Raw genomic sequence first — 25780 nt, 5'->3', positions numbered from 1 at the left:
CAGAACAATTTCTCTCTACTTATTTTAATCTAGAAATATACCAAATTTTTTTGTAGGACGTTGCTATACATAACATAAGTCACAAAAACCAGCCTGTAATTTATCTTATTCTCTCTTGTCTTTTGGTGCAAGTCAAAATAACATAAGTACACCATACATACGTCAGCAGTGCGCTGTCATATTTTTTTAACCATCTTGTATCGGGGATCAGTTGATCAGATTAATCTAAATTTACGTTACATGGGGTCTATATCAAGAGTTTTTTTGTTACCAATATTAGAAGGTGAGATCTTTGGTTAAAAGTGAAGGTATTCACCATATTCCGTAGTGGTATGTCAGTATATCATCATGTGCTATAACCGTTAGGGATCGTTTGATAGATTGTATAAGAATAATGCTGAATATATTGTATTAATAATGCTGGTATGAGTTATGCTAACATATTTCTTATTCATCGTTTGGTTTGATGTATTAAAGTATTGCACAATTTTTAAAAAAATTATTTGTTTACAAAATACCCGTCCATCACTTTATCTTTTTAAAAGAAACATATGTTGAGCAATGTTGTTATATGAAAAGGGTTTAAAAAAAAGTATTTGGTTTGTCTACTTATATAGTTATTGAATTGAATATTTATTTATAAAAAATAAAATATGCTAAGTATTTATTTATTTAATAAGGATATAATTTTATTTTTCACTTTCTTGGATTATTTCAAACTTGTGTTAATATAATAGTATATTTTTATCAAGCATAAATTTTTAAGGACAATTTTATCGTTAACTAAGCACATGCATGCATTAAAACACATTGCATTGTTAATATCATGGTTTCTTATGCATTAGCTATGCATAGGATAATACCAAATAAGGGGTGTAACTAATGCATAGGTTCAAAGAGTGTACCAAACAAGGTATTATTAATACACAAAACTAATGCATGCATTATTTTATTTAATGCATCTTACCAAACGACCCCTTAGAATAAGATATATATGTTTATAGTCTGAATTATGTTGTCGACAAATAATGATTAGGGTAAGGCAAGTTGCAATTTTTATTTTGCTATATTGTTTGGAAACCTGCAACATAATGAGCAAAGCATTCAATCATAGTGGGGTATAGCTATATGAAGCTGGTGAAAGAAATTGATACTGGGGAGCCAATCATGAGAGTAAACAATGAATTTCTCACCTTCTGGAAATTAATGCCTTGATTCAATACTAGAAATAAATAGGATCCATGATTTCTCAAGTGCAGGATAACAATATTTAGTAGAGCATGAATCCTGCAATAACAACTGTCCAGACCTAATATGTGTGTGTGCCCAAGCGCTAGTAGTGCATTCATTATGTCATGCAAATTTTTGACTCAGATTCTCAATGCATTATTTTCAGAAATATAATGACATAGCCGTCTTGACTCCTGGAATTATCACTGCTGTCAGCTATGCCCATTCCACCCTATTTTCATATAATAATGCGATAGATTTAACTTATATACTCTAACCGTATAGGAAATTTTATATTTTTAGTGTATTAAATATACAGTTATCTATGTTACTTGTTTTTTGTAGGTAATCTTAATCTAATGGTGTAAAAAAGATAATTATACTTACACTGTTAGTGTACAAAGGTTAAACTCAAATTAATCGTCGGACCATAAATAAGGCGATCATGCAATTAAAAGAATATGCTAAAAAAATATAGTACTAGTTCATTGTGTACGAAGAATGTAGAAATGCTCTCAAAGATTCATAGCCCTATTCTTCTTTTTCCTTTATTTATTTTTGGTGACAAAGATGCTGCATTTCTCGATGCATGCATCTTCTATTGATCAGTTACACACTTTTAGCCACTCGTAAAAACTCAAAGAAGTTTCCTACCAAGTCAGATTTTTCTCATGAAAAGATTCACATTTGTATGCCAAAATATTCTCAATTTCACATGAAAAGCAATTAGGTCGAGCTAAGTGTTTGAAGGTCAAGGTTATATTGAGCAAGAAACAAGAACATATCGCATATGTACCAATTACAAGGCGAAATTTTGATACAAAAAGGTGGAAGGATAAGCAAAAGATTAGCATAAAGCTCAACACAAAGCTTATTCACAAAAATCCAGCAGAGAATACATATCTGTTGGACCACATATTTAAAATCTAAGGACCTAGACACTTTTTGTTGAGGAAAATTTCTGGAGAGTCAGGACAACAGTATGCATCTTTATGAATTAAGGATATGATGTTGAAAGTTTTCTTATAAAGTCTGTCAGATTCAGATGTTGTGATAGCTACACAACACAATCAGGGATAAGATGGCTAATTGTATTTTGAATTTAAACTATTTTCATCTTCTTTAATGAGTGAATAATTGGTTATTCCTTGTTATCAAATGAAACAACGTGTTGAGACAAAAGATATAACTTGAGTACAACCGTAATTTAGTCTATTTATGTGTTAGCAGATTAGTGTATTAGTTAGTTAGTTAATAAAACATGTGATTGGTTAGTAAGGTGGTTAGAGTAGTTAGTGAAGTCTTGTATATATACGGGTTGTACAAGTAATGAAAAGCAGAGCATTCATTTCCTCTTCACTGTTACATTCATCTTCGTGCTCCTCCTCTCTTCTCTCTTCTCCCTCGTTAGTTAGGGTTTCACTCTCTCTTCGAACCTCCATTTCAGCATGTTATCAGAGCTCGAGCTCTGAATCGAAGCTCATAAATCGATTCTCTGTCTTCTCATCTACTTTGTCTTCTTCTCTGTAGTCTCAAACAATTGAGATCTCATTTTTTCTAATTCGAGGTCCAAAAGTACTCAATAATGGCGATTGATTGGATCATGAAAATGCAACTGTCACAGCTGAAAATGCATCACATGTATCCTCTGATGATGAATTTGAGGAAGGTGTTACAGTTGCCGTCACTCACCCTCTATGCCTAGCTCCGGGCGACACAAGTGGAATCTCATTGATTTCATTTCAACTAACTGGCACTGATAACTACTCCTTGTGGTATCGATCTATGAGGATTGCATTACTTGGCAGTAATAAACTGGGTATTGTTGATGGCAGGTGGCCAAAAGAGAGATTTCGTGAGAAGTATTGGTATCAATGGGAACGATGCAATTCAATTGTGTTGTCATGGCTGATGAACTCCGTTGCACCAGCCTTAATTAGTGGTATTGCTTACGCCACTAATGCACAGAAGATGTGGACGGATTTACAAGAGAGGTTTGACAAAGTGAATGATACTCGTTGCTACAATTTGCACAAGGAAGTTGCTACCTTAAGTCAAGGTACTTCCTTTATCTCTATCTATTATTCGAAGCTCAAGGACTTTTGGGATGAATCTGAGTCTGTTATACCCACCCCTGGCTGTGATTGTGTTAAGACAAAGGAGTTTATTGTACATCTACGAAAGCAAAAGGTGAATCAATTTCTAATGGGCTTGAATGATTTCTTACTCTCAAGCTCGTAGTCAAATACTTATGATGAAGCCACTTCCTTCAGTAAATCAAGCATATGTCATGCTTATGAGTGATGAAAGCCAAAGAGCTCTAGCTGCCTCTGCTGGCATTTTAGGATCCTCACCTACTGTAAATGCAACACATTCTTATGATTGAACTGCACTATATAGTGCTAAACCTAGTTTCAATCCAAAAGTTACAACATTCAGTGTGAGTTTTGTAAAATGAAGGGCCATAGTAAAGAAAACTGCTACAAAATAATAGGTTATCTATCAGATTATAAATTCAAAAAGAAAGGGGGAGCTGGGGCTTATAATGCAGTGGTCAAACCTGGATACACTATGCCTATGTACTCCAATCATGCCTCACACTAGGTTTCTCAGCAAACACAATGCCTCATTTGCCTGCATATGAAAATCCTCAACAGGTCATGAATGAAGGAGCTGAGTATTCACAAGCCATGAATCAGGCACATGGTCATTCTGGCACACAAGCTCTAGCAGGATCTTCCTCTATACAGGTACAGAGACCTTACACAAGTTCTTCCCCATAGGCTCAAGGAAGTGTTTTTCCTTTCACTAAAGACCAGAATGATCAGACAATGCAAATTCTGAACAATTCAACTTCCTCTGCTCAAGCAAATGTGGTAGGTACTAGCACTGCCCTCTTAGCATCTACTAGTCCACAAGATTGGATTATTGATACTGGAGCAACTAATCATATGGTGTCAGATGCTAACTTACTTACTAAGACTTCTGTAGTTACTCCTTCTAAGCCTAGAACAGTCTTACTACCTAATGGAGATGTCACTCTAGTAACTCACACTGGTGACAACAATATTTCAGACAGAAGCACACTTAAAGATGTCTTCTATGTGCCTCAGTTCAAGTTCAACTTATTATCAGTCTCCAAAGTGTAAAGAGATCTTAAATGCTTTGCTACCTTTTATCCCGATTTTTGTGTCTTTCAGGATCTCTTAAGTGGCAGGGTGAGGGAGATTAGTAGAGAAAGAGATGGTCTATACTTTCAGCAGAAATACGGTGGAAAGATGCTCACCGCAGTCTCTTTAGTTGATGTTGGAATAAAGTCAAGCCAGGGTGACACTACAGTTGATGTTGCCTTGTGGCATAAAAGACTAGGGCATGTATCTAATATTGTTCTTAGAAAACTGTTTGCTGCCAAACTAGCTAGTATCAATGACACTATCAATAAGTGTAGTGTATACCCTTGTGCTAGGAAAACCAGACTGCCATTCCCTTCCAGCTGTATTAAGACTGTTGCTGCATTTGATCTAATACATCTTGATGTTTGGGGTCCATATAACTGTGCAACTTTTGATGGCAATAGGTATTTCCTGACAGTTATTGATGACTTTGCTAGGATGACTTGAGTTTTTCTACTGAAACTCAAATATGATGTATGTCTGGTGCTTACTCAGCTTATTGTGCTCATTCAAACTCAGTTTAACAAAGTTGTGAAAGTAGTAAGGCCAGACAATGGCTCTGAGTTTGTCAACTCTAACTGTACCACATTGTTTCAGAAATATGGTATCATTTATCAAAGAACATGTGCTTATACTCCTCAGCAAAATGGAGCTGCTGAGAGAAAGCATAGGCACATCCTAGAAGTCACACGAGCTTTAAGGTTTCAGGCCAATATTCCTATCAAATATTGGGGGCATTGTGTGCTTGCAGCAGTGTACCTCATAAATAGGATGCCATCTTCTATCCTTCATGGTCTTTCTCCTTTTGAACTATTGTATGGTAGAGCACCTAATCTGGGTCACTTAAGAATTCTTGGTTGCTTGTGTTATGCCAAGCAAGTTCTTGAAACAGACAAACTTCTTCCCAGGGCTAAGCCATCTATTCTCATGGGCTTCTCTAACACTCAGAAGGCTTACATTCTATTGGATCTCTCTTCTCATTGTTTTTTTTATCAACACGGATGTATCCTTTAGGGAAGATATATTTCCCTTCAAAGACATCTCAGACACATCACCACCTATTTTCTTGCCTCCTGAATTGTCCAGTTCTAGTGAAGAGCAGCCTTCACTTCCTCCTGTTCCTACTAGGCATAAGTCTACTGACTCTTCTCCTTTGCACCAGTCTGCAGCAGATGTGATGCCTTCTATACTTCCTCCTCCCACTCAGCGATCCACTGGTATGAGGTGATCTTTGAGGACAAGGCAGGCTCCCATATGGATGAAGGACTTTGTGTCACAGCCTGAACACAAATCTGTTCCCTATTCCATTTCTAACTATGTGTCTTATGATAGAATTTCTCCAAAATATCAGGCCTATTTGACAGCATTCTCTGCAATCCAGGAACCTACTTCTTTTGAGCAAGCTGCTCAAGATCCTAGGTGGGTTGAAGCTATGCAAGCTGAAATTGCAGCACTAGAATCCAATCACACCTAGGATGTGGTGTCCTTACCTGAAGGCAAGGTGCCTATTGGTTATAAGTGGATCTATAAGGTGAAGTACAAAGCTACAGGGGAGGTGGAGAGGTTCAAAGCCAGGTTGGAGGCCTAAGGGTACAGCCAACAGGAGGGTATTGATTGCCAAGAAACATTTAGTCCAGTAATTAAGATGGTTACTGTTAGAACCATTCTAGTTGTGGCTGCCTCTGAGCAGTGGCACATTCATCAAATGGATGTGTACAATGCTTTTCTTCAAGGAGATATGATGAGATATATATGACCTTACAACAGAGCTTTCAGAGTTAGAGGGAGACAAGACCAGCATGTAGACTGTTGAAATCCCTGTATGGGCTCAAACATGCACCAAGACAGTGGAATGCTAAGCTGTCTGAGGCACTTCTAGGACTTGGCTTCATGCAAAGCCAACATGATCACTCCTTGTTCATCAAAGGGTCAAGTGAACATATCATAATCATCTTAGTGTATGTTGATGACATGCTAATCACTGGGCCTAACTTGACACTAATAGCTGAGATGAAGACCAAGCTGCAACTGACATTCAAAATGAATGATCTAGGAGATCTTAAATACTTTCTTGGCATTGGATTTACCAGGTCACAAAGAGGCATTCTAATGCACCAAAGGAAGTACACTCTAGAGCTGATTTCTGAGCTTGGATTAGGAGCTGCAAAACCTGCAGCAACACCTATTGAAGCCAACATCAAAATTACCACTAAGGAGTATGATGAACATACTGGCAGCTCTAATGCAACTGATGATGAAGTGTTAACATACATCAGCCAGTATCAAAGGTTACTGGGGAAACTACTCTACTTAACTATCACAAGGCCAGACATAGCATATAGTATTCAGACACTAAGCCAGTTTGTGGAGAAACCAAAAAGATCACATTCGGAAGCTGCTCAAAGGGTGGTTAAATATGTGAAGAATCAACTAGGCCAAGGCATACTGTTATCTAGCAAACAGAGAAACACTATCAAAACACTATCACTGCATAATGTGATGCACACTGGGCAGCCTGTCCTATCACTAGGAAGTCAGTAACAGGCTTCTTCATCAAATATGGTGATTCCCTGATATCCTAGAAATCAAAGAAATAAAGCACCATTTTTAGGAGTTCTGCAGAATCTGAATACAGAAGCATTGCATCAACTATAGCAGAGTTGGTGTGGATACTTGGTCTGTTCAAAGACATTGGTATAGAAGTTGGCCTCCCTGTGAACATCTACACTGACAGTAAAGCAGCAATTCAAATAGTTGCCAACCCAGTGTTTCATGAACGAACCAAACACATTGAAATAGACCTTCATTTTATAAGGAAAAGATACAGAATGGTCTGGTACAAACAGAATATGTAGCTACAAAAGAACAGTTAGCAGACATTCTAACCAAAGGTCTACCACGAGTGCAACACGAGTATTTGCTGTCCAAGCTAGGTGTACTTGATATTTTTCTACCACCTAGCTTGAGGGAAAGTGTTGAGACAAAAGATATAACTTGAGTACAGGGGTAGTTTAGTCTATTTATGTGTTAGCAGATTAGTGTATTAGTTAGTTAGTTAATAACACATGTAATTGGTTAGTAAGGTGGTTAGAGTAGTTAGTGAAGTCTTGTATATATACAAGTTGTACAAGTAATGAAAAGCAGAGCTTTCATTTCTTCTTCACTGTTACATTCATCTTCGTGTTCCTCCTCTCTTCTCTCTTCTCCCTCATTAGTTAGGGTTTCACTCTCTCTTCGAACCTCCATTTCAGCACAATGCAGCCCTTTGTTTCTTTTCTTTTAAAAGTAAAATATAAGATGTGACAAAAGTTATAAATGATTTCCTTGCAGAAATTGGAATGCTTGCCCCTTAACTAGTCGATAAGATCATTAAGCTCTCAACTTCTGGTGTCAGCTCCGAATCCCAAATAGCATAAGAGAAGGATTATAATCCAACTACAATAATTATATCTCAATTATATGCTAGTTGGATTATTCATTATAAAATTTATTATTTTAAATTTAACAATTAACATTATTACTAACTTACTTTTTGTCTGTGTTTGAATCGACCATGTGAAGAAGCTCGCATAGGCGGGGTTAGATTATAGTCCAATCAAACAAGTAAAAATAGCACGGGCTAGCCAGTTTTCGGACTGGTCATTCAAAAATAGCCAGCGTTTGCAAAGTCATTGAAAAATAGCCACTATTTTGCTGCAACACGGAAAGTTCCAGCATAATATACTGGAGATCGGTGCACCTTTGTATGAACTTCCAGCATATTATGCTGGAACTCCAACAAGCGGAAAGTTCCAGTATAATATACCGGTGCTCCAATCTCCAGTATATTATGCTGGACCGATATATCATACTGGAACTCCAATATATTATACTGGAGTTCCAGTATATTATATATTGGAATTCCGGTATATTATACTGGAGTATTTTTCCGTATTTTGAACAGTATTTTCGTTCTGATTTATCTTTACATGAAAAGTGGCTAAATTTCGATTACCTTTGAAACTGTGGCTATTTTTGAATGACCACTTGTAAATATGGCTATTTTTGAATTTCTTCCCTCAAACAAACGAGTCAAGTGAGTCAAATGCCTAGCTAGTCACTTCCCTAAGATCCTATAATAGTCCAATTAGCTTATCCAAGATTACGAATCAGCGGACTCTGAGCGGAAGATGTATACAAATAATCATTCTGAGGACAACGATTTACAAAATTAGCCAATACTTTTTTTTTTTCTGAAAATTTAAACTAAAATTTTTAATTTCAGGACAGTTCAGCACAACTGTGTCCCGAAAAATTAAACTGGAAAACAAGAAAGTCAGAATATATTGGCTAATTCTCAAATAACAACCCCTTAGAATGGCTACCTGGTGTTATTTCTACGCATGCTTGTCCCCTATAAATCTTAGGGCTTTTTTTCATTTTTAACCCGCGCCAGAAACTATTTATATTTAGTAGCTGAAAAAGTGTAGAATTCTTGTATACAACATACAGAATGTATATATATACAAAAAATATATATTTTTCGGTTATTATATTGAGAGCGGCTATACAGTGTCATTTTTTAATCAGGATTTCAAAGATGGGCCATATCTATTAAGCTAAAGAATGGATAAAAAGCCTAGCAACTAAGAGAACCCAATCCAGATTTGAAGATAAATCCAATAACATAATGAGACAGCCCATAAATCAGGGGAAAAGTACAACTGCAGAAAGACCTTCAAAAGAAACAGGCCCCAACTTGAAAAGGTAAGCATGCAAGCATTTGTAAAGAGTTAACCATCGCAGAACCCAACCTGAACAAATAGTTCACGTTCAATAAATGAAAACCCTAAACCACCTTAAATTCACCAACAGTAAATTCTTTCTTTGTCAATCTCAATTGATACATGCAATTACAGTTATTGACATAATTCATCTATATCTTGAATCTTGATTTCTTTGTTACAGAATTATCTGGAAAAGGGAAGGAACACTATTTTTTTTCTTCTAATTTCAGTTGGCTATTGGAATGGAAGTAATGACATGGCAGTTCGAATTGTAACATTGTTTTTTAACTCATAAACTTCCCTTGTTTGCATTACAAGCTGCATACAATTAGTCAGGAGAATTACAAAACAAAGAAACTTGATAAAAACTACTCACAAAATTCCTCAATTATCAGTACTATATATTTTTCCAGCTTTCAAAGAGAAGCAGTTTAAAAGACTATTATATATATAGCACGCTATCTAAATGACTGACATACTTCCTGGAGATGATTGAAAATTAATATGCACACATGGAGATGGAGAAAATGGTCGGCAACAAGCTAAGGTCGGTGGTGATCGGATTATTAAAGGCGGAGACAGCCCCCCAAATACTATTACAAGAAACACCATCATGCATATAGGAGCGCGGATATGAATCGAGTAATTTTTATTCTTACCTTATATATTTATTAGGTAAGTATTTGATTGTGATCCAATTATTATTGTATATTAATTTGAGATACCATAAAGTTTATATTCTTTCCGCCTCTGCATGCATATGCTAAATTTGCTACTTGTATTGAAGCTAGAGTTGACTTTGTTCTTTTGGATGTTTGTGAGTCGGTGAATTTCACTGGATCATTTAAGGCCGAGACAGCACCCAAAGATCATCTTACAATGCAAGAAACATTCATCTGAATCTACTAATTAAACTAGTTGCAACTCCAATGAATATACATAAGTTAGAGTTGACCATTTGTTTTGGATGTTTGTGAGTTATAGCCCATAATGTTACACATGGTGGAAGTGAAGGACACTGCCATTGTTACGCCGTAGCCAACGGAAATGTTTCATGTTGCTTAAAACCTAGCTAGACCCACATTGCCATGTTGTATGCAGACACCACACCCCTATATCCCATGTTATGTTATTATGTACATTTGACAGTTTGTTCAAGTTAATCCCAAGGAGATAAGCCTCCTTGTTAAATGCAAAATTAAAGGTCCGGGCTTTCTCGTCCATTCGCAAAGACCCAAAGCACTTTTGCGGATTTAGGATTCGAAGTTTATGGACTCATACAACGATTTTAAGTAAATATATAATAAGTAACTGGTTTACAATCAAGTATTCAAGGGCGGCCCAAGGGTCAAGCCACTAAAGCAAAGGCTTGGGGTTCCCAAATTTTTTTTTTTGTTTTCTACTCATATTTGTATTGAGACCCCGACTAATTTAGATTCGTAGTAAGGCCTAGTAAAAGAGAGAATACATTTTAACAGGATTTATTTAACCACAGGACTCGAACCCAATATATTTAATTAAGGTAAGTTGGATCATATACATCTCAGAACAATCTTTAGAGGTAAGTTCTAAATATATTGGGTATTTTAAAATAAAAAATAAAAATATTTTATAAAAGGTAAAGATAAAAAATAAGACTTGGACTATTGAAGATACCAAAAACGGATTCTAAAAGTTTGTTACACGTTTTAGTGAGAAATGTAAAAGGAGAATAATAATATATGTACTTCATTAATTATGTTAATCGTAAAATTTAAATAATGAAAAGTTTTATATTCGCGACAAGATTTTAGGGGGAGTGATTCTCTTTTTCCAATTAAAATTTATATTGTTCTTTGTAGAAAGAAAAGAATTTTATTTTTTCTATAAAAAACAAGAGTTGACGAGTACCAAACTATATTCGCATTCTTTTTTTCCTTTTTTCTCCTCACGTTTCAAACCTTTCAACAAGTATATAAAAACATCAAAAATTATTTCGATATCAAGTTATCAACTTCTTGAATCTGGTTCTATTATCTAAGATCAACAATATCTTAGGAGAGACTAAATGATTTATAAAAGGAAACTATTAACAACTTTATATTTAAAAAAATTAGTAAAATAGAGTTCAATTAAAAATATAAATAAATTATTATTTTTTTTCTTCTGAAAGGCCCCATATTAAAAATTGGATTTAGGTCACCATCTTGTTGAGCCGCCCTAGTAAGTATTTATGAATTTTAAGAGATTTTTTGATAGACATGTAAAATATGTGTAAAATCTATTAAGTTCAGGTGAATCCTAATCTACTCAGCTGGATTCGCCCCGAACACCTTTATTCCATGCATTAAGGAAAATTATGTTGAACTTTTGTGATTTAAGACATGACCGTAAAAAGGAGAAATCAGGATCCAGCTAGACCGGTTTTTTGGGAACCTAACATTCTATTTAGCAAATTAAGAAGAAGATTCTGGAAATTATCTGGCACAGAGTAAGCAAAGATGGGTTCATTATCTGGCACACGTGGGATGATCCAGAGGGAATGGGATTCTCCTACACGTGGGGTGGATGGCTAAATATCAATACCATTCTTTCCTTTTCTTTTATACCACGCTCTCACCTCATTTTCTTTCTTATTCATTCTTTCTTTGTCATAATCTTTAGTATATTTATTTACGTTTCTGGACTAGAAAATTTTGACACCATTTAAATATCGCTATCATTCAATAATCTGCCGAAACGGAAAAGGACAAAGAGGGCAATATTATCACACGGTATGACCCAAAAAAATGAAACACATGCTCGCGATTAGATTTCAGTAAGAGTCTGTTTGGAAAGCTACCTGTAATTGGAATTGGTGTAATTACTAGGGTAGTAATTACACAGCCTTGTAATTACACAGTTGTATAATTACGACGATATGTTTGTTTGTCATAATTACAAGTTTATTGTTTGGTTGCACAAGTGTAATTACACTGTTAGATTAAATTTTAAATTAAGTAATTATCAAAACTTACAAATTAATATAATAAATATATGCCAATAAATTTTTATAAGTATGAATGATATTATATTTGGTATTTAAGATGTATATTTTTTCGTGAATATACATTAATTAGTAATCGTATAATTATAAATTATATTGTAAAAATAATTTATATATATTTTTTAAAATAATAATATTTAGTTTAGATACTTGCAAAAACTAAAAATATACGTTTTGTAAGAATATCATGGAATTCATGATTGACAAAATAAATTAATATTTATAAATATAGTGTAATAACATTATTCAAATGTTTGGCAAAACTAATTTATCAATTCTAACAAAAAAAAAGAACAACATGTGAGCCAATACTACTAAAACAAGTAAATTGGAACGATGAATATAACACAATTTCAAAAATAAAAAAATAAAATAGTTTAACATATGTCAAATTCCAACATAATAATAGTAAGTCTCACTGCAACTTAAGATTAGGAAACATAATAGTTTATAACAATATTCAACAACGGAATTTCACTTTTATTGCATCATTCATTATATGCCAAGTTATTAATGACTCATTATTTCTAATATTAGGAGGTGTAGTTTCAAAACATAGAAATAAAATAAATAAAAAATAAAATATAAGCAATTATGGAATCACAAGAAGTGAAGATAGAGAAATAAAAGATAAATAAATGTACAAAAGAAAATATATTTAAAATTTCAAAAGAGATTAAAAAGTGAAAATAAAATTAAAAAATTAAAATAATAGAAATAAGAAGTTATCAAGAAAATAAATTAAAATAAAAACAAAAAGAATGAAACTAAAAGGCAACCTTGTAATTACACAGTGTAATTACCACCAATTCTCACCTTCCCTGAGAATTGGAGAGTGTAATTACACCCCTCCAATTACACCCAATTTCATACTGAAAAAGTAATTACCTGGCCAAACAAACATACCAAACTGTGTAATTACACCAAATTCACCCAAATTTATTTTCAAGGTAACTTTCCAAACATGCTCTAAAAATAAATATTCGATTTATGAGGTAGATGTTGAGAAATATCCTACTTATGGTGGAAAAGACAAAAGGAAATCAGAGTTAGGTATTTTGAACGTATCTATTGTCGTACACTACGGGGATTGAGTTAAATCGATCTTATCATGACCTTCTATTCCTCCAAATTCAACTTGATATTACACGAAAAAAGAAGATAAGATTATTACAAACTTATTTAGCCCTACACAATTGGATACTTTGTAATGTTTCATGCCTTAGTCTAATGGAAAAGTTGAGATTCATACTAAATAAATCTCAAACTCACAGTTCAAGTGAAAATTTGAATTTATGTTCATAGTCGTATATGTTATGATTCTAGCTTTGAATTAGGCCTAATACATAGTTTAGTTTATGAGATTGTAGCCAAATTCCTTTTACCCCTTTTGTTTTACGAAGATCTTTTACACACTAATATACCGTTTGGACATAAGAAAATTTTTCTTTTTTTTTTCGAAAAGTTTTCACTTTGTTTCGAAATCATCTTTTGTTCATAAAATTTCAATTTCACTTGAAGATGCTTTTTGAAATTTTTCGAAAATTTGAAAAACTCCAAAAAGTTGTTCTTCAAAAATTTCACTCTTATCACTCACAAAACTTCAAAAACAACCCAAAATTATATTAATGCCAAATACAACTCTAATTTTCAAATACCATTTTCACTTTTTTTGGAATTTTACAATTCTTATGTCCAAACGCCCACTAAATGTTTCCTGGAATATGTCTAATAAAAAGTATCTTACGAAGGAAGCTTCATGGAAAAACAAATATAGAAGAAAAATAAATGGTAAAACAAACAAAAATCATCTTTATTCTAGCTTTTCTTCTTTCCATAAGCCTTTTTTCTATACTGATCCGAATGAGTTGCTTTTACATCAGGCTTTTGTTTCAAGCTTTCGACAATTTGGTTCTTACAGCTAGTTGACCATGTGGAGAACTTTTTATTTTCAAGCAACACTCAACATTTCATCAAGAACTTCTTTCGTAATACAAAATTTCTCTTAGCTAGCAAGTATGTACGTATTTCAATATTATTCGATGAAATTGCCTCAAAATGAGTATGTATTTCAATTTTCATCATCATTTTTATCCCAACAGAATAAAATTCATTTCGATGTCCTGAAGATCTAGTTATTTTTCCATACTGGAAGAGTAGCTAGTTTAGTGTTAATCTATATTACGAAAGAAGTTGCCTCAAAATGAATAGGTAAGGATTTAGTTTCTAAGATGTGAATATTGTCAAATCTTGCTAGATAATTTTCTTCCTTTCTTTGGGAAGTAAAGTAGAAGAAACGATTTGGAGAATGATTGATATAACAGAAATGTTTATGAGAAAGAGACTGGTGAGGAGACAATTTTCCAGGTGAACATGAATTTTGGAATATTTGGAAAATTATTGTCAGCTTATATTAAAACATGACGTGAAAAAGTTTCTGCGATCCAAATATAAAAAGTTTTAAACTATTTAAATTATAAACAAATAAAAAGTAGAGAAAGAGATAAGTTATTTTCTAGTTTTGAACATGTTAGTTCACCAAAGTAAATACCAAAGGATATCAAAAAAAAAAAAAAAAAAAAAATACCAAAGGGCCCTTCAAACGAGTGAAGCACTAGAAGTTTCAAATTTAAATTTGAACCCGCAATCTCAAGAGGATATAGTCCCATTTTTTATGTCATTAAAATAGTTAAAAGGTTACGTCGGCACCTCCACCTTTTACCTTTTTCCTAATATGAATATTGAAATAAGTTTCAGTTACAATAATTCATTCTTAATTTAGACCAAACCTAATTTCTCAATTCATTTGGATAGTCAATAAACTTGGGGCCAATACGTACTCAGTTTACGGAGAGGGTGGGAACACTCCACGGATGGGCCCTACCATGACAGCTCGGTGCCATGTGGTCCCACCCAAATGAGGACGAGCTGTACAAATCAGATTCACTCTAAACCCCCAAAAATGAAAAGAAAAAAAAAAAAAAAAAACACATTATGTGTAAGGCAATTGATGAAGCAAACGCGATTAAGGAATCCTCTAAGTGAAAGTACGAAATTAGCCCCCAACAGAGAGTCACGTAGGTCTAATTCTCAGCCTATATATAGGGAACCACTTCCTCGTGATTTTCAAAACCTGTGACACTCCTAAATCTGGTGTTTAATTAGCATTTGATTTGATCAGAAGTTATTAAGAAACAGAAGAAGAAAAAATGGGAGACAGCACAATGACATGCGTAGACATTCTTTTGGCCATCATCTTGCCTCCGCTTGGCGTTTTCCTTAAGTTTGGCTGCCAGGTACCCCTCCTACTTTTCCTATCCTCTTAATAAATATTTGTGTACATGATATCCCGATTAGTATACTTCAGTTATTCAATTGGATATTTTATGGCCAGAGCTAAGGGGTAGGTGAGTTAAATATGTAATTTTATGGGTATGGGAGGGAAATGTATAATCTCACAAGTGGGGTCTGTGGCGGGTAGTGTGTACGCAGACCTTACCCCTATCCTAGGGTAGAAAGGCTTTTTCCAATAGACCCTCGGCATCCTTCCCTCCAAGAACTTCCCACCTTACTCTTGGGGTGACTCGAACTCACAGCCTCTTGGTTGGAAGTGGAGGGTGCTTACCATCATAGGGAAATGTTACTAGTTTTGATATAAAAAAATATATGGAAAATTGTATAGAAAAGGTGCAGATCAATTTCCTATAGAGTCTGAGAATTTTGCAGTTACTTGTAAGCGTTACTGAAACTATGTGTACATTTGTGTGTTGGGAAAACAGGTGGAATTCTGGATCTGTGTTTTGCTGACTCTCTTTGGATGGCTGCCTGGTATTGTCTATGCTGTTTGGGTCCTAACCAAGTGATCCAATCATCTTCCTTTTTTCCCTATGGTATTTCTTCTTTTCTCGAATTTCTTTTCAACCCAATGAAAGGGTAAAAGAAGAATAACTTTTTCTATTTAGTTAGGAGGATTATTCAACTAATTAATACCCAACAGCTTGAGTATTCCCTCAATTTGAGGAAACGGTATTTCGATATACATAAAATATAGGAACTGTATTTAATTCCTTTTTTACTTTTTGTTGACAGGTGGATATGTGAATTTAGGCCATTATCAAGTCTCTTCATTTCCACTAATCGACTATCTAGCTACTCCTTTATTTATTCTTGGATAATTCTGGTGGTTTGTTCCGAGTTTATCCTTTATTTCTTTTTTTCTTTTTGTTTTGGTTATTTCTCTCTTGTCTATTTCCAATAGAGAAACTATTGACAGAGTGTTGATGAAGCCATGTATCGTATTTCAATGTCTTCATTACATTGGTTGTAAGTCGCTTGGATTCTAATGTTAACTTTCATTCTGTTATTTTAATTGGATATACTAATAATTTCCATTGTTATACTACTATGGTTTCTCCGTGTAACATGTGGCGTATGTTGCTTGTCTTACTGCTGGCATCAGTCTATCTTTCACTCGACTGCTCTAATTATTTTTTATGATTACCACGTGAAAGAAGAGACCAAACAAAGAAGAGGAAAAAAAAAATACGTGTCCGATTTGGTAGTCTAACTATGGTGGTTTTGGTAAGTAGGATATTTCAATAGACGTATTTTATTTGATCCACGAACCTTGTGATGATTATCAGCTCAATTTTGTAATATAGTGATAATTTCTCTTCTATAAAAAAAAAAAGAAATATGGGAATAGGAGCTGTGGCGGAATATCGTGGGTTAACTAGCATACAATCACACACAAAGCAAATAGAGAAGAAAAATCAACACAAGGATTTAACGAGGTTCGGCGCCCAATCCTCGGGGCAAAAGCAGAGAGAGTTTTCCACTATGAATGAAAAGAAAAGCACAATACAATCTATAGAATCCTCAACTACAACCCCTATATATAGATCCCAAAAGGTCCCAAACATATATGAGAAAGGTTTCCCAATTTAACAAGGACTATAGGTTTTCCTTTCCCAAATCTATTAGGACAATGGGTTTTCCTAAACCTATATGGTGTTGGGCTAAACTAGCCCAAAGACACTCTTAACATAGTGTGATATTGTCCGCTTTGGGCCAAGCCCGCACGGTTTTCTCCAAAAGGCCTCACACCATTAAGAGATCCCTACACCTTATATGTAGACTCCCAATCTTTTCAGCTACCAATGCACTCTTAACATAGTGTGATATTGTCCGCTTTGGGCCAAGCCCGCACGATTTTCTCCAAAAGGCCTCACACTATTAAGAGATCCCTATACCTTATATGTAGACTCCCAATCTTTTGTAAAAATTGCACGGGGCGCCCTATTTGGCGCCCCTCTTTAACCTGTAGCCGCTTTGTCTTTTTGTTTGCATCCGTACCCACTTTTTAAAAAACTTCAGCTTCCCTTTATAACTGATAAACTTCAGTTCTAGAGCTGAAGTTTCCGGGTTACTAAACAAAAACTTCAGCTCTAGAGCTGAAGTTTTTATTTATAACTAGCAAACTTCAGCTCTAGCTGAAGTTTTTATTTGTAACTGGCAAACTTCAGCTCTAGAGCTGAAGTTTTTATTTTATAACATAGAAACTTCAGCTCTAGAGCTGAAGTTTTTCAGTTACAACACAAAAACTTGAAGTTTTTATTTTATAACTGGAAAACTAGAGCTGAAGTTTTTATTTATAACTGGAAAGAGCTGAAGTTTTTGTTTATAACTGGAAAACTTCAGCTCTAGAGCTTAAGTTTTTCAATTATAAAATAAGAACTTCAGCTGGAAACTGCTTAAGTTTTTATTTTATAACTGGAAAACTTAAGTTGGAAACTGCTTAAGTTTTTATTTTATAACTGGAAAACTTAAGCTGGAAACTGCTTAAGTTTTTATTTATAACTGGAAAACTTAAGCTGGAAACTGCTTAAGTTTTTATTTTATAACTGGAAAACTTAAGCTGGAAACTGCTTAAGTTTCTATTTTATAACTAGAAAACTTAAGCTCTAGAGCTTAAGTTTTTATTGTATAACTAGAAAACTTAAGCTGGAAACTGCTTAAGTTTTTATTTTATAACTGGAAAACTTAAGCTGGAAAACTGCTTAAGTTTTTCGGTTACAAAGACAAAAACTTCAGCTGAAGTTTTCCAGTACAAAAGAAAAACTTCAGTCCCGTGGGCTGAAGTTATGTGAAAAAGCGGGTACGCTTGCAATTTTTTTTGCAAAGCGGGCACAAGTTAAAATGTGGCACAAAAAACGGGTATAGATGCAAATGCCCCTTGTTTCAGCATATCTTAGCTACGTCACTCCAGACTAAGCAAACTACAAATAAGAGGGTATCGAAATCTTTAGGGAAAAAATAATAATTGATACTTGACAGACCAAGGAGAGCATTGCATAGATCATGAATGTCACGATAAAGAAAACTGACGGTCATGATTGATCGGCACTCATAAGAGCCTTAGAAGCAGAACCAAAATTTTAAATTTATGAATTTTTCACGTGAATCCGTAACATAAACTCTAGACATGCTCCTGGATGGCTTTTGCCTTCTTTTAATCAACTATCTCAGCTAGGAGTGGTAACCGTACGGGTCGGGCCGGATATGATTCGGGTCGAAAACGGATAAATTATCTGATCCGACCATATTTAATACGGGTAAAAAACGAGTTAACCGGTGGATATATGGGTAACCATATTATCCATGACTTCCTGAATATGATCACTTTTGGGAGAATGCTAGTCTCCCAAACTTAAGAACCCCAATTTGAAGCTTTACAAATGTAAACGTTAAACCCATTAGTTATCCATTGGTTATCCATTTTCTAAAACGATAATATGGTTATTATCCATATTTGACCCATTTTTAAAAAGTTCATTATCCCACCCATTTTTTAGTGGATAATATGGGTGATTTATCGTTTTCTTTTAACCATTTTGCCACCACTAATCTCAACACATATCTCTTATATATCACTCCAGACAAACTACAGATAATAGGGTATTTTAAATCAATTAATTTTGAAATCCCATATTTCGGTATAAATAAATAAAAAATCTGATGATTTCGAAAATATGATAATTTAATTTTCCGTCGTTCAAAAATAACAATATACCACGAGAGCACAATGGAGCTTTTACTTATAAAGTGGGAGCCCTCAAAATGAACTTGTTCCAGGGTTAGCTCAATCCAGTCCACTAGTCGAGTGCGGTTTAATTCAGAACATGTTTGAAAGGATAATATGTATAATTAAATATATTTATAATAGTCTCGTTTGTGATGATTTTTATTGCTTTTTGTACTGATTGACTGATATACATTTATAATAAGCTTTGACACTTATCTTATTTAAAATATCCAAAAATTCATATTAAAAAAAATTGCTTATGTTAAAGATACTTAAATAATTTAATTTTAAAATACCAAATGATATTCATAATTTATTAATAATAAAAATTTTAAAAAACTAATACTACATTAATAAGTTGAATAATTAATATGAAAAAAATGATAAAATACAAACCGTCACCAACTTCTTCATTTATTAATTTTTTTCTACTCCAAGTAAACAAGAGTTTTTGACGTTCCAAATCACTCGTCCAAACTTACAAAATATAATAAAATTATGTCTTCAATAAATATTACTAGNGCACCAGAATCAAGAACCCAAGAATTTTGCCCATGACTAGAACTCACAGCACAAACTTCCCCTACATAGTCACTATCATCAAAATTATTGCCAGTGTCAACAATATTTACCGAATTATCTATTTTCTGCTTCCCTCTTTTCTCCTTCAGCTTAGGACAATCTCTCTTGTAGTGACCTTGCTCCCCGCACTCATAACAGTGTTGCTTCCTTGCTCTAGACTTTGATCTTGCGGTTGACTTTTTCCTGTTAAAGTCCTTTTGTTGTGTTCTTCCTCTAATCACAAGACCATCGCCCTCAATTCTGCTGTCTGGAAAGCTCTTTTTCAACTCTTTAGATTTTAGTGCATTACTAACATCTTCTAGTGAAATGCCGTCTTTCCCATATAGCAGTGTATCGGCAAATGTATCATAAGACTGTGGTAAAGAACATAACACAATCAAGGCCTGATCCTCACTCTCAATTTTGATATCCACATTCTTCAGGTCCATTATAATTGAATTAAACTCATCAAGGTGAGTTTTAACAGGTGTACCTTCGTTCATACGGAGATTGTATAACCTCTTCTTCAAGTAGAGGCATTTTGTCAGCGATTTCTTAGAATACAGATCTTCCAGGTTCTTCCATGTCGTTGCTGCAGAAGTTTCTTCAGCAATTTCCCGAAGAACGCTATATGTAACGCTCATGAAGATCGCACTCAAAGCCCTCTCCTTCAGGTCTTCCTTCTTTGTCTCTTTCATATCTTCAGGAAAATTCTCATCAATTGCTTTCTATAATCCTTGTAATACCAGAGACGATTTCATCCTAATCTTCCATAGACTGAAACTAGAACCTCCGTCAAATTTCTCTACTTCGTACTTTGTTGAAGATGATGAAGACATCTTAACCCTAGATTATATGTAGAAACCCGAACCTTGCTCTGATACCAATTGTTGCGGAATATCGTAGGTTAACTAGCACACAATCACACACAAAGCAAATAGAGAAGAAAAATCAACACAAGGATTTAACGAGGTTCGGCTAAGCCTAATCCTCGGAGCTAAAGCAGAGAGAGTTTTCCACTAGGAATGAGAAAAAAAGCACAATACAATCTATAGAATCCCCAACTACAACCCATATATATAGATCCCAAAAGGTCCCAAACATATATGAGAAAGGTTTCCCAATTTAACAAAGACTATAGGTTTTCCTTTCCCAAATCTATTAGGACAATGATTTTCCTAAACCTATAGGAATTATGGGTTTCCTAAAAATACAAGAAAATAATTCAAGCCACAAATAACAGGGACAAAGTATGGTCACAACTCACAATCATCATCAAAGCAGTAAGTGACAATTGTGGTGCTTTTCTTCAACATAATAATAAACCCATTACTATGCCTAAATCCTGTACGTTTGGTATATAAGAGCCAAGCCAAATCAGGCACCCAAGTCTGGCAAATTTAGTAGTATGTGTTTGTCAGCAAATGCCTATAATTTAGCTGTACTTTCTCCATCTTTAAACAGACAAACATATTTTCTAGAACTGGTGACCTGATCGGTGGCTGGCATCACAACGGCGAAGCCAGAAATTTTTCTTAAGGTATTCAAACTTGAAAGAAATAAAAAAAAAATCTCTGACAAATGGTGTTCAACATATGTTATATACCTGTAAAACCTAATATTATCTATATGCATAGTGTAATTTTTCGACGAATTGAAGGGTGGTCAATTGACCACCCTTACCATAGTGTAGCTTTGCCCATAGCTGGCGGCAAGTGCTGATCCCTTGTGGAAGCGATCTCCCCAAAAGAAAAGGAAAAAACAAACAAACTAGTATTCCCTCTGTTTCAAAAAGATTGTCTTAGTTTGACCTGACACAAATTTTAATAAAAAAGAGAAGACTTTTGAGATATATGGTCTTAAATAAGCTATAGTATTTGTGTGACTGTAAAACTTTTGAAACTTGTGGCCGGAAACCAATAATATCACTTGTGTGGTTATAGATACTTCTTATTAAGAAAATATTGAAAAATGTCAATCTTTTTTAAACGGACTAATAAGAAAATAATTTCAATCTTTTTGAAATAGAGAGAGTACATTGGATAATGGGAAAGTCTATTGAAACAGGAGTCTGGAACCCAATTGTGGTTCTTTTGGACTCAAAATACCGAAATAGGTTAAAAAAAATTTGGTGACCAAAGTATATAAAATGTGCTTTTGAATCGCGTTTTACCTTAACGTCCGTTTGGGACGTTAAGGTAAAACGCCTTTTAAAAAGACGTTTTATATAAAAAGCCTTTTTGAAAGGCTTTTTACCTTTTCTGATTGGAAATTTATATAAAACGCAGTTTATTAAGAGTTTTTATATAGAAAGCCTTAATAAACACGTTTTGCCTCTCAAAGACAACAGTAAAAACTTTTTTTTTCCTTTGATCTTTCCTCCCAAACTCATGAAAACTCAAACTTGTAATAACAAAGAATATTGAATTAGGGGTTAGAGATAAGTTGATTACACAACATAGTATGATTACATTAGTTGGTTTTTGCCAAACACAGTCATTATTGTTTGAACAAAAGATATTTGAATCTAATTGAACAAATCAATCAAAGAGAATGAAGGGGTAAATCTCAGCTAAGCATAATAAGCTCTAGAACATAAGATGCAAGTAATGAACACGATGGAAAGTAGTTGTTGATCTTATGTAAAAGGCGATAATTGTATAGTGAGAAGGATAATCTTCAATATCGGAGAGAGTTTACAAGGTTTGCTTTTAAATAGATCGTTCTCCAAAGTCCAGAGAGAGAGTCCCTTTACTAGGTATCTCCTCCCCTATATATAAGGGATAATCCCTTTCTGTACCCTAGAGGACATACCCTAGGGAATATACATGGGAATATTTCAAAATACCTCTAATTGGGCCTACACCGCTACAACCGCCGTCCGTCCTCTATCCATTATCTATCATCCCTCGTAGGACGTCCCGCTTACGAAGATCTCGTCTTCCATTGCCTTTGGCAAATAGCTGTGGTCGTCCAAATTTGGACTCATACAGTTAGTCCCTCCGCTTGTCAAGGTCGCGATTGGTGCGTCCTCGACAAGCGGACATCGTCCGTCCTTTGTGGAGAAATTTGGCTTCTTGGAGCGTTATGACTTGGCGAACAGTGGGAGGTCAACGAGCTTAATAAGAATTTGGTGCTGTGTCTTATTGGGGAATAACGCCATCTCCATATGTGTCATCATTATGCGTGTTTTCGAGACAGGGGCTGACGGCTTGTCGCTTCGATTTCGGTGCCATCCTGCAGTCTTTCGCCTCGACTCCGGTGCTACTCTGCTGCCTTTTCCTTTGATTCCGATGCTACCCAATCCTATAAATAGGGGAGGGTTTGTTTTTTCAAAATTCTTGGCCATTTCATCTCCTGCCCTTCTTCCATACCTCTCCTGTGTTTTACGTTTTCTTCGCTTCTTCCTCTTCCCTTTTTCGTTCTTAACCCTCTCTGTCACTTTACCACATTATCGCCGGGGAGATGCCTAACCCCCACCGGTCTCGAGAAGGGGTTTCTGACGCCACTCTGATATCTGTGGCACCCCCTATTAGCGATGAGGGCATGATGACGGAGGAAGGAGATAGCTTCCCTACCGTTGAGGATTTGCTGCCGAGACACCCTATGTCTCGAAGTGATTTTCTCAAAGATCCTCCTCCTACTCCTATCCCTGTATTCTCCGAAACGGAGCAAGTTCACATTGATGCTCTCCGTGAAAAGTATAACATCCCCGCCCACGTTGATATGGTTCTAGTGGGAGGGGATTTTGTGGAAACTCCTAGGCCTGGGTACTGTGCTTTTTATGAGTACCCCTTTGTGATCGGTCATTCCTTCCCCCTTCTTCCATTAGCGGAGGAGTTCTGTCGATTCTACCAGATCTGCCCGGCTCAACTTTCTCCGTATACGCTTAAAATACTCCTGCTGCTGACCAAATACGCGGAGTTGGCAAGGTGTGAGGTTACGGTTCACCACCTTTTGCACTTATTTTCGCCCAGTTTTCACAGGGGTACCATGGTGCATTTGAGGCAGCGGGGGACAAAAGGACTGGTAGTTGGGATCGACGACCGGGTGAGTCATAAGTTTTGGCATAAGTACTTCTTTGTCAGAACTGCCCACATCGTGTCTGATCCTGCAAGGTTCCCAGAGCGATGGAATGAGAAATGTGAGTGTCACCACTTATTTTATCCCTTTTTTTTTGTTTCTTCTTTATTTACCTTAGTGTTTGTTTACCTCTCATTCGCAACTATGGGGCGCCCACCTCGCCCTATTGCATGTATAAGGGATTGGGTAGCCCGTCTGCTCCCCCATGTAGTGGGGACTCGAGACTGGCCTGCTTTTGCAAAACGCTCCGGGCCGAGAGTCTCATCTGGTAAGTGTTTTCCCTTATATCACTCATTGATTGTATGTCGTTGCTTATTGATACAACTCTTTTCGATAACAGGTTGGGGAGCTCTAGGCGTAGGGCCCCAGTCTCGGCACTTCGACAGGCTGTTGCTGCTATAGGGATGCAGTTTACACTGAGTGAGTCCGTCCGGGAGGGCCGGGCTCAACCGGCACAGATAGGGGATCCTTCTCGCGAGGTGGTCGTGAGGGAAGAGACCTCTTCCGTGCCGGCCCATCCCCTGCAGACGAATCCTCTAATGGGTACGAGTCATTGCTATGGAAAAGGAGGAGAGTGGAGCTCGGGAAAGAGGTGGCCGTGGATGCTGTTAGGAGCACGATGGGTGCTTCGCTGACGGCACCTGTGCCCTCATTTATGTCCGATGCTATTGCGGCGGGGAGGTCCCCTCAAACGGAAGGGGTATACCCGGGAGGTAGTTCCTTGCGTTCCGCTGAGGGTGGCGCGTCTTCCAATATCGGAGGGGGCCTATGTGTCGAAGGCGATGGCTTGGGTTCGGATATCGACCCGGCAGACGTTCGTGAATTTTTGGAGTGCCACACTCATATGGAGGTTAGGATGGAGGGCTCTGATCGGCATATAGTTGTCCCTGGGGACTATAACATATTGCCGAGCTGTGATCAGGTGGCATCTATTTAGCCCCTTTATGTGCTGCCCCCGAGAGCGAGGCTCTTAGAACGATGAACGACACGGAATTGTCCCGGAACGTCACCGGCATGGCCTTGCGGGTAGATATCCTTCTCTTTTATTTCATCATTGTGTTTGCGCTACTATTTTTTATCTGTCTTTTTGTTTTGACTTTTTCTTGTTGTACCAGACCCTTATCATGGAGATTGAACGCGAGAGCCAGGAAAAGAAGAGGACGGCCGTCTACGAGAAGATGTTCTCTAAATATCAGGAGTATCGCACTAAGCATCGTGCGATGGCCAATATCTACCATCAGGACCCCGAGTTCCAATTGTTCCGTGAAGGGCTTAAACAGAGTGAGGACCAACTGGCACGCAAGGTCGAGGAGCTGCGAGAGCGAGACGAGGATCTCATGAGGGCCGTTGCCCGTAATAGTAGGCTCGAAGCGTCCCTCAAGGCGAAGGAAGACGAGCTCGACTTAAGTAGAGGGGTGATGGCCGAGAATACCGACCTGCAAGCAAGGGTGGCTAGTCTGACCAATGAATTGGGAATGAAGGTGATGGATATCGACGATCTTAAGGGCGAGTTGAGTGTGAGCGCTGATAGATTGGCGACCGTTATTTCTGAAGTGGCGGTGTTGGAAGATACTCTTTGCATCTGTAGGTCAGAGCGGACCAAGGAGAAGGAGGCGTTTGAGCTTAAGGTAGCGGGGCTCGAGGGACGTGTAAGGGAGCTGGAGGCGGATTTATCCGCGATGACCGGGCAGATGGCGTCACTGAGGGCGGAAGACGTTCGCCGAAACTCGCAACCTTCTACGTCCCATGCTTTAGCCCATCTGGGTGTGCCTCGTTGTTTGTATGAGTTATGGGTTCATGCCGAGGCCAAGCTCGATGTTTACAATGCTCTTCGTGCCGAGGGGAGGGTGTCTGAAGC

General features: G+C 36.3%; 2 protein-coding genes across 2 annotated transcripts; both read left to right on the top strand.

Annotated features, from left to right (window-relative positions):
* Positions 1-2815: 2815 nt before the first annotated feature.
* On the top strand, positions 2816-5877 carry LOC109236813. The gene is made up of 9 exons (XM_019403043.1): positions 2816-2871; positions 3066-3420; positions 3491-3589; positions 3888-3980; positions 4050-4334; positions 4431-4820; positions 4923-5158; positions 5418-5627; positions 5736-5877. The coding sequence occupies exons 1-9, from the start codon at positions 2816-2818 to the stop codon at positions 5875-5877; spliced, it is 1866 nt and encodes a 621-aa protein (XP_019258588.1).
* Positions 5878-15311: 9434 nt separating this feature from the next.
* LOC109236816 (hydrophobic protein LTI6A-like) lies at positions 15312-16596 on the top strand. The gene is made up of 3 exons (XM_019403046.1): positions 15312-15490; positions 15974-16084; positions 16284-16596. The coding sequence occupies exons 1-2, from the start codon at positions 15404-15406 to the stop codon at positions 16055-16057; spliced, it is 171 nt and encodes a 56-aa protein (XP_019258591.1). The 5' UTR covers positions 15312-15403; the 3' UTR covers positions 16058-16084; positions 16284-16596.
* The last annotated feature ends 9184 nt before the right edge of the window (positions 16597-25780 follow it).

Source organism: Nicotiana attenuata, unplaced genomic scaffold (genome assembly GCF_001879085.1).
Source record: "Nicotiana attenuata strain UT unplaced genomic scaffold, NIATTr2, whole genome shotgun sequence".
NCBI lineage: Eukaryota > Viridiplantae > Streptophyta > Magnoliopsida > Solanales > Solanaceae > Nicotiana > Nicotiana attenuata.
This window is presented reverse-complemented; position numbering and strand designations above follow the sequence as displayed.